Here is a 16,513-nt window from a genome sequence, read left to right as displayed (position 1 = left end):
CTTCAAAGGATCCGGCTGTCCTGACATTTGGGGGGGCAAAGAGAGAAAAAAACCCACCTCGGACCAACCTGTGTGCTCCATTCCCAAAGGACAAAGTGATTGAAGTGGGTGTATGCCCGAGTTGCTTTCCCACCTTTTATGTCCTGTCCTCCTTAGACTTTTCTTTGCAACTCAGTGTAGGGATTTCCGAAACGAACTTAATTTGTTGGCGATAGGAAGAAAGGTAAAATGTTGGGAAGCATTAACGGAATGAGCCAAAGAGGCCTAATGTGCTGCAGCGGGATCATTAGCTCTCTGCGAGCGGTCGTTGGCTGGGAGAGGTTGGGGGGTGTTGAGGAGGGCTGCAGTTAGGTGTATGTGCCTGAGATGATCCCAGGGGCGCTTGGAGGGGGAGACCTTCGGGATAGGAAAAGTAACTTGGGAAGTTTGGGCCCTGTGAAGGGAAGTCAGCCTGCTGGGAGCTTCCCTAGGGTTGCAAAACACTGTTGTGTGTGTTCTTTCCTCAGCGTTTGCATAGTTGTGGATGATGATGATGACGAGACTCCGCCGAAAAAGCAAAAATCAGGTATCGCGCATTACACAAGTACTGAATATGCCCGATTTTTCTGAGGTTTCGTGTCCCTTGGAAAAGTCTGGCTTTTGTGCTCTGGCATTGTTCCTGAAACGGTGGCTTTTCAAGCTGTTGGCTTCTTGCCTTGTGGCTCTCTATGCCTATAGCCAATGGCTTGAGGGTGTCCGGTAGGGCTTAGCCCTATAGATGACGGACGTTCTCTGCGGTGACTGTGGCAGGGCCCAATACTTTTACTGCCAGCAGGAGATAGCCCAGGTCTCTGGCGCTGAGCCCGCGCCTGTCAGCAGAAAGAGTATCTTAAATCCAAGCTGTGTGCTCCCTCCTGTCTGTATTCGCAATGTACCTCTGTTGGTTTTCTATCCTGTTCTTATACGGCCTGTCTTTGTTTTTTAGATTATTCCATCTCTGAGCAGAAAGAGAAAGTTGACGTTTCTGCAGTGCTGCAGTTGCCGACCAAGGCAACCAAACGCCCGGCGGCTTCCGTCAGCGAAGATGCTGCCGGCACAGAGTCTGCGGAAGAGGTTAGCGAGGGCTTTGAAATGTTAGGGTCTGTGCAAGGTGCGAGAGCAAGCGGCTCTCCCTACTGCATCTTGAGGTTGAGCCTGCTCTGAGCCTGTACAGCAGTAGGTGGTTCTTTTGCATTTCTAGCAGGCAGCTCTAATGTGGGCTGGGTTTGCCTTACTCAAGCCTGCGTCCTCTGCTCCGGCACTGGCAGCTGCGGGAGGAGCAAACTGTTTGTTGTCTTCCAGATACTTGAGAATGGTTCAAGTTTATAGTTTTAGTGTGTTTGCAAACTGTTATTCTCTTTCTCAAGCTTGTGGTTAAGGAATCAATATACACTACCTGACAAGAAAAACTGCATACTTGCTCTGGATAAACCACTTTCTGCTCATTATCCACCAGTCCAGGAGAGCGTTCCTGTAGGACTTTGGCTCTGTAAAAATGAGCCACCTTGACTGCCTAGTTTGGTTCAAAGGTGTAGTGCAGTTTTTCTTATTGCCCCATGGGATTAGAGGGCTAAGAGACTGTCGGGCTCTAGTTCTTCGTTCCTGAGAGAGTCGTTAACTCTTATTTGTACACAATATATTTCTCAAGGGCCGAACTATCACCCTTTGGAATGTTTAGAAGCCGACTGAGTGATAACTCAGTGACAAGACTGTATTCTTTTAATTGCTGCACATATGAGAGCCTGTATTCAAAATTTAAAGCGTACCTGTCAAAGGTCCTACCAAGATTTGCCGCCTTCTGCAATCTGAACCAGCAAGTCATGGTCCCCAAGTCATAGTAGAGCTGACTACGCCTCAGGAAGTGTGTTTGCTGGGATTCACATTCAGGTTACACTCACGCTGGTGCTTTTTTGTTGTTTTCTTTTAAGCCTGGGTCCACTTCTTTAGAGCCTTCCACTAAAAGACCACGATTTTCGTCACTCGAGGTAGCCGTGCTGCAAATTGGTAAGGCTGACATCAAGTTATACGACTTGTTTCATTTTCACCCTACCTTGTGTACTGTCCAAGTCTACCCCTAGGGTTCTGTAGGGATTATGGCAGGCACGGGACGAGGCAGCATCTGGGAATACTTGGGCGTGACCTCTGTTTCTTACCCGCATCCTCGCATTGCTTCTGGAGTGGAGCCGGGCGTCGATCTGGTCGTCTCGGTACCAGAGCTGCCTTGGATGCAGTCCTTCCGTTCTGATAGGTCCACTGTTAGCTTGCCAGAAGCAAATTGTTTTCAATGGTCCTTTTAGGTAGTAGATCCTGAGGAGCCTTTTGTATTTCAGGTTTCGGCTGGCAATACCTTGTGCGCGCAACTTGCTGCAGTTGCCGGTGTGAAAACCTGAAAATGTCCTAAAGTGACATAACACAAATCATATGATGATGTGAGAGAGAAAATGACAATTTATCTTTGGTGAAGCTCGTTACTGTAAACTCATAAACCTCTTCAGTTTCCTTTTATACTTACCCATGCCTTACGCTCTTCTCTCGTAGGTCAAATGCCGTGTGGGACCCATGCTCGCTTGACTAAGGAACCACTCTCTCGTCCTGACAAGACAATTCCCCGTCTGAGGTAAAAATCCTTCCGTTTTCTTTGACTTCTTCCCCGAAAGGTTTACTGCCTATGGTAAGGGAGGTCGTCAGCTGCTTCCCCTCCCGAAGAACCAATATTAAACTTTTTCTTTAAATCCAGCTACTTAATTGACACAGGAGATTAGCTAGAGATTAAAGGTCTGCGGTAAGAGGAAGCGTTGAACTTGAGAGGAGGCTGAGGACACAATCAACAGCGTATCTTCAAGGCAGTTGTTGTGATTTTCACTTTTACTTCTCTCTACTTCCCCATTAGCCAGTTGAAGACAGCAGGTCTTCATCTGAAAGTCATAAACATCTCGTGTCTGTCTCCATCGTCATCGGTGTACGTGCTTGACAAAGCAGGTGGTGGTGGAGGTGCACATTGGAATGTTCTCTTGATACCGTTTCTTTTGCCGTTGATGTTTTGAGCACAAGCCGGAAGGGCAAACAGAGCATCAAAGCTGCTCCAGACAGCTTCTTACCACTGAGGCCACCAGTTAAGGAGTGCGCTGCGCCAGAATCCGCCACTGCAGATGAAAATCCATACCATGAAAATGATACAGAAGAGAGTTTCTCATGTAATTTTGGGTGCGCTGAGTTTAAGCGCACTGCATTTGAGAGCAGGTCAAGACTCTGCTGTCGGCGTCTCATCTGCCAGTCGTTGCTTATTGTGGTTTGGCTCATATTTTGGAGCAGATCTGGAGCCTGAGAAAGAGATTCCTTTCAGAGGAAGCTAAACCAGAGAAGTTCCTGGGGAAGGTGTCTAATGCACTCCAACCGCTACTGAGCATATAGTCCCTGAGGTCAGAGCAGGGCAGGTCTGAAGTAAAATGTCCCAGCAGTGTGGATGTTGTGGACATTGCCATTCTCAGCGTCAGCATAACCTTTAACAAATAGATTGAGCAGAATTGGTCAGGGCTGGTTGAAATGAACGCTGTCTTGTCCCACAGAGTAAAGTGGCCTCCTCAGGTTAATGCAGATATTTGTCGGATGTGCAAAGAATATTTTGTTCTTCTTAAAGAAAAACCCCAAAAGCCAGCGTGAATTGGTATGCACTGATAACAAATGCCCCCCGTATAAAAATTGTGATTCTCCTCTGTTGTTTCCTGCCCCAAAGTGTTCAAGCCTCCTCCAAGGAACCAGTGGCGACTGTGAGTCACCGGGAAGAACCAAAATACGGAGGAGACGTCTATCCACGTGCAACACTCAGGACCAGTGAGTATCCCCATGATTCCAATCCGTTCCACTTTGTAGGTAGACGTCAAATCCGAATAGGGCATTTCTTACACACTCGCAGATGACGTTCCGAGTTCAAAGTGCTTGCCAGAATTCGAACTTCCTGACCATACCGTCATCCTTCAAAGTTTTTCCTTTTTTTTATTTATCACTCAGAAATGGAGAGCTGTGTACATCTGATGGTGATTGAAAGTCGACTTCTTGTTTTCTTACTACTGCTTTTCTGTGCAGGTGTCGAATGTATAGATGTTTGCTGCCCGCAGCGGTCGCAGAGAGGTGATACGATCAGGTAGAGTCTCTTCTAATGATGCTTCTTGTTCCTTTTGGCTCTGCGCGTGTATCTCTTTCAGCCGCTGGTAGAGTCTCGAAGATGACCAACGGTCTTTGATCGTCTCAGTGCTGTGAAAGAGAAGTAGCTAGCTTGCGGCTCCGGAATTGCTTGCAAGCCAGTTGCATCTCCAACACAAGCGAGAGCCGTGCTGCGTGACAAAGAGGGTTGTGCTGGTGTGGTGTTTGCTGTGGGAAGAAAGCCAGTAAGGGTGCGAGTGGTGGCCGTCCCAAGTTGTCCTTGGATGTGCAGAATCCGTTTTTGTTTGTGAGTCGTTCTGCCGAGCCATCAAGGAGCTGACATTTCACTTCTTTCACTTGGAAACCCGCATCCTAAGCAGAAGGATTAGAGAGCTTGTAAAGCCTGGTGGGACTTGAGGCAGTTTTGGGGACTTTGTAAGTCCCAAAGGATGCCTGGGGTTTGCCTAGGAGGGGGAAAAAGGCAGCGTGCAGTTGGGTTTGAGAGGCCAGCGGCCTCATTGGTATTGGCTGTCTGAGCTGGCAGGACTGTGAGTTGCGACGGCTTTGCGGTCTTTATGGAAACAGGTCTTGGTTTCCCGAAGCTCACTCTGTTTGGGTGCAAGTCTAGTTGCAGATGTTCCTGTTATACCTTGCAGTAGAACACCCAGCATGCAGTGTTTATCAGCAGCAGATCACAAAGCACTCGACAGAGGAAGTGCTGGTTGCTTCCCTGTTTTCCAAATAATGCAACTGATAAAGAGAAGGAAAAGGAGTCTTGTACAAGTAGATGGGAAAAAAAAAACAAACTTCCAAAGCTCCCAGCTCTTCATTCTATCCCAGTCTTGCTGCTAAGAAAGACCGGTGCTGGAAGTTGAGGCGATATTGTCACATGTTGATGTGTGCAACCGGGGCTAGTCAGAATAGGCCTTGCAAAAGCCTTTCTTGTCCAGAGGGTGAATTCTTGAGAATTCCATGGGACAGGACGGATATAGAGCTCACTTCTCTCTCTCCCTCTCCTGGCAGGTACTGCACACCAGAAGAAAACTCTGCGGAAGAGGAAGGAGCAGTGAAAGAAACCATCGCAGGGGTAAGCTTGTGTTATTCCCAAGGAAAATAGAGCTCTTTGTGGTCAGAAACTTCAACAAATCTGTGCTTGATTGCTAGCTTAACGTCCGTTTGTCTAACAGAGGCAGCGTGGCACAGAAATCTTAGAAGATGCCTTATTCCGAGGACACCCTACACCTGTTCCGTCCAAAAAGTCAGCCAGCCTCGATGTGGAGGAAAAGAAAGTGCCAAGATTGGGAAAAACAGCGGAACGCTTTCCTCCGCTCACAGAGGTACCGTAGGCGACAGTCTGTGAGACAAAAGAGAAGGTTGTGGCAGAGCTGCAAGGAAGTCCTCTTCTTCTCGGTGGTTCTTAAGGCGCTTTGAAATCTGAAGAACTTGCATTGAACCTGTTAGCGAGTGGCTGTGGTTGTGGCTTCACAGTGCGAGGGTCAGCACTAAAGCTGCTTTGAAGGATTTTGTGTGCTCCCCGCGCTCCTTCAGTTGTGCTGCCCTAAGGGTTTGTGGGCCTTCTGTTAGCGGGACGGCTGCCTCAGTTTCCCCCTTTGCCGTTCCCTTTGAAGTCCCCCACCTTCACGTTCTTTCAGGCTCCTGACTTAGCTGCCTCGGTACGGAGGATGCCCGCTGGGGTTGGCTTAAACCTGGGTATTGCGAGGGCCGCAGCAGCACCTGGGAAAGGGGGTTGCCAGAGTTGTGTTCCATTTTCAGCTGCTTGAGCGTGTTTGCTAAGTTGACGGGTTTTATCCCCACGTCCTTGGTGAAAAGAAACGGCAGCAAGCCTGGGCTGTGAAGTTCAAAGTTAGGATGCTGAAACCAACCAAGCAAGGCAAAAGCGCTATCGCTCACTGAGGCAGGAAACCGTCGAAGGCAGTTGCTCTGTCACCTGAGCTGAATTTACAGGCCGTGTTTCAGTGGAAAGCTGCCCCCAGGTCAGCGTGCTCCATGCTCTGTTTCACAAGTCCTTCCCCATTTAATTGTTCCTTTCAGGCCATGGAGAGAGAGGTCAGTGCCGCATTTGGCAAAGGTGAGCCAGATGAGATCATGAGCAGTGCCTTCAAACTAAAGGTCACTCGCGAAGACATCCACACGCTCAGGAACCTTTGCTGGCTAAACGATGAGGTAAAACCAGCTGCAGCACAGGGCTAGTCTCACTCAGCCTTTATTGAAAAATACCCCTCCGCCCTGTACAGAAGTCGCGTCAACGTTCTTTGACGACCTCCGCTGCAGAGCCTAGAAATCTCTGTACACTTCTTATTTGAGGTGTTGAAGGGTCGAGCGTTTCGGGAAGTTCCGTTACTTCTTGTATGACGCAGCTTCCAGGAGTTCGTCCGGGTTATTGGCGTGGGTGGCAGGTGTTTTGATCAAACTGCCGATGTAGCCCCGTGTGAAATCCTGGGAACAAAAGCCTCCAGCTGAGGCTGGAGTTCTCTGCGCTGCGTGCTTAAGGGTGGCCAGAACAGAGGTGGTGCTGTATTTTTCGTTGGGGAAGGCAGCGTCTTATTTTGACACCTCACGTTTCCTCTTTATGGTGCAGGTTGTTAATTTCTACATGAGTCTGGTGATGGAAAGAGGGAAGAAGGAAGGCTATCCAGCAGTCCACGCGTTTAGTACTTTCTTTTATCCAAAACTAACATCTGGGGGCTACGAGTCGGTCAGAAGGTGGACCAAGAGTGTCGATGTCTTTAAGCAGGACATCCTCTTCGTGCCTGTGAACTTGCAAGCACACTGGACACTAGCCGTGAGTCCCACGGGCTTTTCCTTTAGAATTGGACGGGGAGCAAAAACTGGCAAGAGAAGTCATGTAGGTGTTGGGGGGTGTGCGGCACAAGGTTGTGCTTTGCCTAACGGTCACCTTTTAATAACAGGTCATAGATCTGAGGAAGAACACGATCACGTACTTGGACTCGCTTGGGCAGAAAGGGGACAAGATTTGTCAGACTTTGCTGTAAGTAACCGCTCCGTCACTGCTTTTCTGGTGTGAATGAGGAGAGGGGTTTTAGATTTAGTCCCTGTAAGGCGACTGCCAGTTTTCACGTGGCTTGTAGATAACCAAGCAGGAATCTTGGAGTTGCTTGCTGCGACTTGTCTGGCATCGACTGCTTATCTGCTGTCACAGCGTCCCCTGCACCCAGGGTCTGGGGTGCCTGGATTCTGCCACCTTCCCGTGAGAGGCACAGCCAAATACGCCATAGCCCCGTGGCACACGTGTGCCGACTTTGTTAGTTCTTGACCATTAGCTCACAGCCTCTCCCCGTGTTTGTAAGTTTCAGATTGGGATTTTTCCTCAAAATCAGCCTTAAATCAGCTGCAGTGAGGATCCTCTGACATTTTACCGTCCTGCCGTCCGTCTTCCTGTGATCCTTCAGCTGCTTTATTTTGTTGTTGGCCTAAATTACAGAGATGAAAAGGGATTTTTTTTTTTCCTTTTGTTTTAACCAGCCAATACCTGCAAAAAGAAAGCTGGGAAAAAAGACAGCTGGAGCTGGATGTTTCAGAGTGGACTCTTCACAGCATGGAGCCACGTGTACGTGAGCACCCCTTGGGTTTGAAATGGGAACTGTAAGTGCTTCTTTGGGGCCCAGATCCTGGCACGTGACAAAGAAAGGGTTGAGCTGATGTTCCTCGAGGAGTTGATAGTAAAAAGCAGTCCCTAAAGACCGGATTTAAGAAAGGTCACTTAAGAAAGAGGCGGTGCGAACCTTGAGACACCTCGCAGGGGGGAGGGCTGCTGCGCCTTCTGGGCCTGCCAAAAATTTGGATCGTAGTGTCCGAGTCCGGGAGGCAGAGGGGAGGGATGGTGAGCAGTGAACTGGGTCTGTTCCTCGTGGGCGGGAGTGGGTATCGGGGATTAGGCAAGTAGGGTCAGGAGTGTGCGGTGAGCGCAGTGTCGGTGTGGGTAATGTGCGCTGCTTCCAAGTTGCTTTTCTTTTGAGACAGAGGGAAATCCTCCATCTTCTTTGCATTCCTTAGGAGATCCCTCAGCAGCTGAATGGAAGCGACTGCGGCGTCTTTATGTGTAAATACGCAGATTACATCGCCAGAGAGAAACCGTTCAACTTTAGCCAGGTGAGTGAAGGTCATAAACCCCTCCAAGCCCCTCTCGCCCAGGGACAGGAGCCAGGGAGGTTAGGCAGCAGCTCTTCATTGTGTCCGGGGCAGGGGCTGAGGTTTCGTACCCCGTTTCGGTGCGTAGTTGCTGGGATCAGAACTTCCAAGTGGCCTGGGCAGGGCAGAGCTGTGGTTCTCCATCCCCGCCTTTGGGAGCTGCTGCCGGTGAGATTCCTCTTGGGCAAGATACTGCCGCCAGCGGGTTTGGCATATCTGGGCTCGGTATCTTTTGGAGAAATGGCTTCTACCCTTTGACCAGTCAAGACACCGCTTCTTTTTCTTGATTTCGTTTTAGATGGGTCTTTTATTAGCGTGCTTGTAAGCTGTCGCGCGGTCAAGTCAATCTGGTTTTGTCGGGTTGTCGTGTCACCCTCTTAGGAACCGCGTGGGGTGTTGTACCCAAACGGTTGACAGTTCCTAAAGGGAACTTCCTATTAAGGACTCCGCTGGGCGTTTATGCGTGTTTGCCGCCTCTTTCTACCGTGACGTCATTATTTAATTTCTCTTTTCTTTCTCTTCTCTTTTCAGACTCACATGCCATACTTCCGGAAGAAGATGGTGTGGGAGATAATCCACCAACAGCTGCTGTGACACGTGGACTCTTAGAGTTCTTATTTTGATTACGTTTCTTCGACCTTAGTTACTTTTCTTAGGCCTTTAGTTAGTTTTCTTAGACCTTTAGTTACATTTCTTAGACGAATTTTCCTCTTTAGGTTATGAAGTAGAAGTTAAGATGGTTTATTCCCCCCACCTCCCTTATTTTGGAGACAGTAACTCTGGGGTTTTGGTACACAAGTTTTCCTCTTTAGCTTATGAAGTAGAAGTTAAGATGGTTTGTTCCCCCCACCTCCCTTATTTTGGAGACAGTAACTCTGGGGTTTTGGTACACAAGTTTTCCTCTTTAGCTTATGAAGGAGAAGTTAAGATGGTTTATTCCCCCCACCTCCCTTATTTTGGAGACAGTAACTCTGGGGTTTTGGTACACAAGTTTTCCTCTTCAAGTTATGAAGTAGTGGTTAAGACAGTTTATTTCCCCACCACCACCCCCCACCCCACCTTATTTTGGAGACAGTAACTCTCTTTGAAATTAGCTAACGCACCTTAAGCAAAAGCCAGAAAGGTGGGTGTGACCTCGTTAAGGGCAGAGTGAAGAAGGAACATCGTCAACTTCCATGGCTGAGCCGCACGCTCGCGCCTCGCAGCGCACGCGACCACGTTACAGACAAATGGGAAACATCCGTGGTGGTGGTTACAGTTGTGTTTGCCCAACTTACCTTCCCAAGGACAACGTGCTGAACTACCGTCTCCTCAAAGAGAGTTTTCCTCTGTTTCTGGAATATCTACCATCTCCTTGATTCCTAAAACTGGATTTGTCACGACCACGGAAAGAAAGCGTTTACCATCTCTTGATTTCTCACCAAAGCCCCTGTCCTTTGGGCTGGTTTGGGGTTGGCTTTTTTTTTGCTGTCTCCAGGGAGTTATCTAATGTGAAAAGAGAAGTATTTATTTCTTTATATAATATAAATATTTATTTTAATAAAAAGAGCCTTAATGGAAGGAAACTCTCCCTGTGTCCTGGTTTGAGGTAAAAGAGAACCAATTTTGTTCAGTAACTTGGCTTCTTAGCTGGGCCTCTTCTACCAACTGAAATTAACTGCCTATTGTGCCGTCAGCATTCACTCTCTCAGAGCGATAAGAGCAATGGTTACAGCTGATGCCCAGGCATGGGATGCAGAGAGGCTCTGCTTATACTTATTGCTATAACCCCCACGGCCAACCAGCTTTGTTATTTGCCCCGTTGGAGGGTCGGAAGCGGAAAAGCATAGTGGGGTCCCACCTGCGGGGAGGAGCGACAGGACAGGTGACCCAAAACTGACCAACAGGGTATTCCATCCCATCTGCCTTATGCTCAGTAGAAAAGGGACCAAAGGGATCAAAGGGTTCTTCTACCTGGGGAATGTTTACTTCGCCCTTTGATAATTATGCTGATGTGACCCCATCAGAGCTGGGGCATGGCAACCTTCTGGGCTCTGAGGATAAGGACTGGTACCTTGTTAAGATCGTGATTTTGTTGTTGATGCTCCTGAATGTGGTGCAGGGGTGGTTTCTTGTGAAACATCTGTGCAGGGGGAGCTGGAGGGGACCGTGCGCTGCCGCCACTCAGACCCGCGCAGCCGCTCGGCGATCTGCAGCGGCGCGAACCGCGGCCCCGCCCGGCCCGGCCGCAGCTGCCCCCCCCGGAGCAACGGCACCACCGGCAGCCGCCTCCCCCACGGCACCGGGGCCACCGGCAGCTGCCCCCCCCCGGAGCAACGGCACCACCGGCAGCCGCCTCCGCCACGGCACCGGCGCCACCGGCAGCCGCCCCCCCCACCGCCACGGCACAGGCGCCTCCGCCGCCGCCTGCACCGGCACCGGCACCCGCACCACCGGCAGCCGCCCCCCCCACCGCAACAACACCGGCCCCTCCGCCGCCCGTCCCGGCACAAGCCGCGCCCCCCCCTGCAGCGGCACAAGCCACGCCGCCGCCTCTCCCGGCACAACCTACTGCAGCCACTACAACCAGTACCAAAACTACTCCAACTCCATCAAAATCGGTACAAGCCGCCCCGGGAACCAGGAGCAGGAAGAGGAGGTCAACTCCTTCCCCTGCCCCTTACCACAAAGACCACCTCAAGTCACATAGCTTGGGGGAGAGTTCTGAACAAGATCCAGGGGAGGGTCCTTCAAGACCACAGAAGGGAAAGAGACCTTTGAAAACAGACAAAGGCCAGAGTCCTTCTAGAGCAGATGCTGGAGAGGCCCCTTCTGGGGCAGCCTCACCACAGGAGGACTCAGATGTAGAGGGAGTTGTTCAATCCTTCTCCGTGAAAGATCTGAGAAGTATCAGGAAGGACTTTAGTCGTCATGAAGGCGAAACACTTGTCTCCTGGTTGCTCCGATGCTGGGATAGCGGGGCAGATACCCTAGACTGAGATGGCAGAGAAGCTAGGCAATTGGGAAACCTGGCCAAGGATGGGGGGATTGATAAAGAAATTGGGAGAAAGACAAGCACTCTCAGTCTCTGGAGGCGACTGGTGTCAGCCATAAAGCGCAGGTATCCCTTCAAGGACGATATCGAATGCCGTCCAAGTAAATGGACCAACATGGGAAAAGGTATGAAGTACCTGAGAGAACTGCCTGTGCGAGAGGTGATTTATAGTGATGGGCAAGCGACAGTAGACCCTGATGAAATGCCATGCAAACGATCTCTGCTCAAAAAGTTTGTACAAAGTGCACCATCAACATATTCCCACACATTGTCAACAATGGTCTGGGGAGGATCCGATACTGACACACCAACTGTAAATGAAGGGGTTAAGAAGGTACGACAGTATGAAGACAGTCTCTCTGGTCCCTTCTCTGTGGCAGCCATAGAAAAGCTGACTGTGACCACCGAGAAAATGACTGAGAAACTGACTGAGAAACTAGAGCAAATGACCCAGAGATTAGTTGAGCAAACCGATAAACTGTTTGATAAACTAACCAAGGTGGAGGAAAAACTCCATGCTTTCCCTGTACAGACTCATGTTGCAGCTGCTAAGAGGAAACGCCCTCCTACTCAAGAGAAAAACCACCGTCCGACTCAAGACAAATCAAAGCTGATGCGAGATATCCTGTGGGTTTGCCTCTGTGAATATGGAGAAGACATGAAGAAGTGGGATGGAGAACCTACCTCAGCCCTACAGGCACGGGTGCTTGAGCTGCAAAATGAAGCAGATAGGAGAAAGGATTCTTACAGGAAGAAGGCTGCTCCAACCTACAGTAGGCGATCCTACGGACCAGGTAGGAACCGATCTGATAATCGTAGGTACTACGGTCAACATTAGAGGTGCCCTGCCTCCAGCCAGGAGGAGGAGAGGGACAACCGACTTTATTGGACTGTGTGGATTCGATGGCCTGGCACATGAGAGCCACAAAAGTATAAAGCCCTGGTGGACACTGGTGCACAGTGTACCCTATTGCCATCGAATCATAAAGGGGTAGAAACTGTCACCATTTCTGGAGTGACAGGCGGATCTCAAGAAATGACTGTATTAGAAGCTGAAGTGAGCCTAACTGGGAATAAATGGGAGAAACACCCCATTGTTACTGGTCCAGATGCTCCGCGCATCCTTGGCATAGACTATCTCAAGAGAGGGTATTTTAAAGACCCAAAAGGGTATCGGTGGGCTTTTGGTATAGCAGCTGTAGAGACTGAGGATGTTACACAGCTGTCTACCTTACCCGGTCTTTCAGATGACCCTTCTGTTGTGGGACTGCTGGGGGTTGAAGATCAGCAGGTGCCAATTGCTACTGCCACGGTGCTTCGACGACAGTATCGCACCAACCGGGACTCCCTGATTCCCATCCATAACCTGATTCGCCGGCTAGAGAGCCAAGGAGTGATCAGCAAAACTCGCTCACCCTTTAACAGCCCTATATGGCCAGTGCGAAAGTCTGATGGGGACTGGAGATTAACAGTAGACTATCGTGGCCTGAATGAAGTTACACCACCACTGAGTGCTGCTGTGCCAGATATGCTACAGCTTCGGTATGAACTGGAGTCAAAGGCAGCCCAATGGTATGCTACAATTGACATTGCTCATGCCTTTTTCTCTATTCCTTTAGCAGCAGAGTGCAGGCCACAGTTTGCTTTCACCTGGAGGGGTGTCCAGTACACCTGGAATCGACTGCCCCAGGGGTGGAAACACAGCCCTACTGTTTGCCATGGACTGATCCAGACTGCACTGGAGAAGGGTGGAGCTCCAGAACACCTACAATACATCGATGACATCATTGTGTGGGGTAATTCAGCAGAAGAAGTTTTCCACAAAGGTAGGAAAATAATTAAGATTCTTCTGAAAGCAGGTTTTGCCATTAAAAGAGGTAAGGTCAAGGGACCTGCACGAGAAATCCAGTTTTTGGGAATCAAGTGGCAAGATGGCCGTCGCCAGATCCCAATGGATATAATTAACCGAATAACATTTATGTCCCCACCTACTAACAAAAAGGAAACACAAGCCTTTTTAGGTGTTGTGGGTTTCTGGAGAATGCATATTCCAGGTTATAGCCAGATTGTGAAACCTCTCTATGAAGTGACTCGAAAGAAAAATGAGTTTGTGTGGGGCCCTGAGCAACGACAAGCCTTTGAGCAAATTAAACAAGAGATTGTGCATGCAGTAGCCCTTGGACCAGTCCGAACTGGACGGAACATTAAAAATGTGCTCTCCACCGCAGCCGGGGACAATGGCCCTACCTGGAGCCTTTGGCAGAAAGCACCAGGGGAGACTCCAGGTCGACCCCTGGGATTCTGGAGTCGGGGATATAAAGGCTCCGAGGCCAACTATACTCCAACTGAGAAAGAAATCTTGGCAGCATACGAAGGAGTTAGAGCTGCTTCAGAAGTAATTGGTCCTGAGGCACAGCTCCTCCTGGCGCCCCCATTACCAGTACTGGGATGGATGTTCAAGGGTAAAGTTCCTTCTACTCATCATGCCACCGATACTACCTGGAGTAAGTGGGTTGCCTTAATCACGCAGCGAGCTCGAATAGGAAACCCAAATCGCCCAGGAATCGTAGAAGTGATCACAAATTGGCCCAAAAGCAAAGACTTTGGGATGCCACCAGAGGAGGTGGTGACACGTGCTGAGGAAGCTCCACCATATAATGAACTCTCAGATAATGAGAAACAGTATGCCTTGTTTACTTATGGGTCTTGTCGTATTGTAGGAAAACATCGAAGGTGGAAAGCTGCTGTATGGAGTCCTACACGACGAGTCGCGGAAGCTGCTGAAGGACAAGGTGAATCGAGTCAATTTGCAGAGGTAAAAGCCATCCAGCTGGCATTGGACATTGCTGAACGAGAAAAGTGGCCAATACTCTATCTCTATACTGACTCATGGATGGTGGCAAATGCTCTGTGGGGGTGGCTAAAGCAGTGGAAGCAGAGCAACTGGCAGCGCAGAGGTAAACCCATCTGGGCTGCTGAGCTGTGGCAAGACATTGCCGACCGGCTAGCAAACCTAGTCGTAAAGGTACGTCACGTAGATGCCCATGTACCCATGAGTGGGGCCACTGAGGAACATCAAAACAATCAGCAAGTGGATCAGGCTGCTCAAATTTTCCAGACAGACTTGGACTGGGAACATAAAGGTGAACTATTCTTAGCTCGGTGGGCCCATGACACTTCAGGTCATCAAGGAAGGGATGCAACATATAAATGGGCACGTGACCGAGGGGTGGATTTAACCATGGACGCTATTGCACAGGTTATCCATGACTGTGAAACATGTGCCGAAATCAAGCAAGCTAAACGGTTAAAACCTTTGTGGTATGGGGGACGATGGCTGAAATATAAATATGGGGAAGCTTGGCAAGTTGATTACATCACACTCCCTCAAACTCGCCAGGGTAAGCGCTATGTGCTTACAATGGTGGAAGCAAGCACCGGATGGTTGGAAACCTATGCCATACCTCATGCCACTGCCCGGAATACCATCCTGGGCCTTGAAAAGCAGGTCTTGTGGCGACATGGCACACCAGAAAGAATTGAGTCAGACAATGGGACTCATTTTAAAAACAATCTTATAAGTAATTGGGCAAAAGAACATGGTATTGAGTGGATATATCATATCCCCTATCACACACCAGCTTCTGGGAAGATTGAGCGATACAATGGACTGTTAAAAACCACCCTAAAAGCTATAGGAGGTGGAACCTTTAAAAATTGGGACAAGCATTTACAACAAGCTACCTGGTTAGTTAACACCAGGGGATCCATCAATGGAGCTGGTCCTGCTCAATCAGACCTTTTACATACTGTAGAAGGCGATAAAGTCCCTGTGGTGCATGAAAGGAATTTGTTCGGGAAAACTGTTTGGGTTTTCCCTGCTTCAGGCAAAAGCAAACCCATTCGTGGGACTGTTTTTGCCCAAGGACCTGGATGTACTTGGTGGGTGATGCTGAAGGATGGAGAAGTTCAATGTGTACCTCAAGGGAATTTAACCCTTGGTGAGATTACTCAATCCTGAGCAGTATGATGCTGATCACTACGTAATACTAACAGTGTTCGATACGTGTTTTTCAGAATAACACAGTGGTGATGAAACCTGAGCTAGCTTCATCAAGTGGCGTCCAGCAAGCTCTTCAAGATGAACATGCTACCCATGGGCACGAACCGGAATGAATTTCGTACCATCTTTCCTGCCCTGAGATGAGATCCTGCAATCATGAACTAAATGGACTTAAAAATTTGTATATAAACATAAACCGTAGATGAGTGACCTGCATATATCCATATCATATATAACTGTGTGTGTGTAAATTTGATGTATAAAAGTAATAGTAATCTGAGCAAGATGCAAATGGTATGGAATAAGGGGTGGAATGTCCTGGTTTGAGGTAAAAGAGAACCAATTTTGTTCAGTAACTTGGCTTCTTAGCTGGGCCTCTTCTAACTACTGAAATTAACTGCATATTGTGCAGACAATGTTCACTCTCTCAGAGTGATAAGGCCAATTGTTTATAGCTGATGCACAGGCATGGTATGCAGAGAGGCTCCTGCTTACACTTATTGTCATAACAGCCAAGGCCAACCAACTTTGTTATTTGCCACGTTGGAGGTCGGAAGCGGAAAAGCATAGTGGGGTCCCACCTGCAGGGAGGAGCGGACAGGACAGGTGACCCAAAACTGACCAACAGGGTATTCCATCCCATCTGCCTCATGCTCAGTATAAAAGCTGAGGGATCAAAGGGTCATGGGCTCTTCCTTCAATGGCCGATGTCTGAGGGGGACTCTGTTTGTCTGCCTGTGATCCCCATCCTGAATGCAGATCCGGAATCCAGTTCCTGTCCGTCACTGAGTCCAGCCTGGGACTGCCCCAGTGCCAGCCGGTGACGTGAGTGTCATCTCCGGAGCTTGATACAGTTTTGTATATATTTTTCATTACTTCTTTTTATTTTATTATTAATATTTCATTAAAGTAGTTTAGTTTCTTCTAAACTCATAAGTCTCTTTTTCCTCCTCTGCCTCTCTCTTTGTAGAGGGGTAGAGGGGAGCATCTGTCGGTCCCGTCTGGGGTCCCTCAGGTCCCCAGTGGTGGATTTGGCCTAAACCACGACACAGTTTCACCCTCCTCCCATGCAATCCGCACTTGGGTCT

General features: G+C 49.1%; 1 protein-coding gene across 1 annotated transcript; it reads left to right on the top strand.

Moving 5' to 3' along the window:
* Positions 1-5,417: 5,417 nt before the first annotated feature.
* Positions 5,418-8,922, top strand: LOC309685568 (sentrin-specific protease 2-like; the record flags this gene model as incomplete). Its single annotated transcript, XM_082501313.1, has 7 exons — positions 5,418-5,495; positions 6,211-6,342; positions 6,758-6,961; positions 7,089-7,168; positions 7,663-7,747; positions 8,194-8,289; positions 8,860-8,922. Coding segments are annotated over 7 exons (738 nt in total), but the record flags the coding sequence as incomplete, so codon positions are not given.
* Between the last annotated feature and the right edge of the window lie 7,591 nt (positions 8,923-16,513).

The sequence above is a fragment of the Vanellus vanellus genome, assembly GCF_965231255.1.
Source record: "Vanellus vanellus genome assembly, contig: HAP1_SCAFFOLD_109, whole genome shotgun sequence".
Taxonomy (NCBI): domain Eukaryota; kingdom Metazoa; phylum Chordata; class Aves; order Charadriiformes; family Charadriidae; genus Vanellus; species Vanellus vanellus.
The sequence above is the reverse complement of the archived record's forward strand: the minus strand, read 5'-3'. Positions and strand labels throughout refer to the sequence as shown.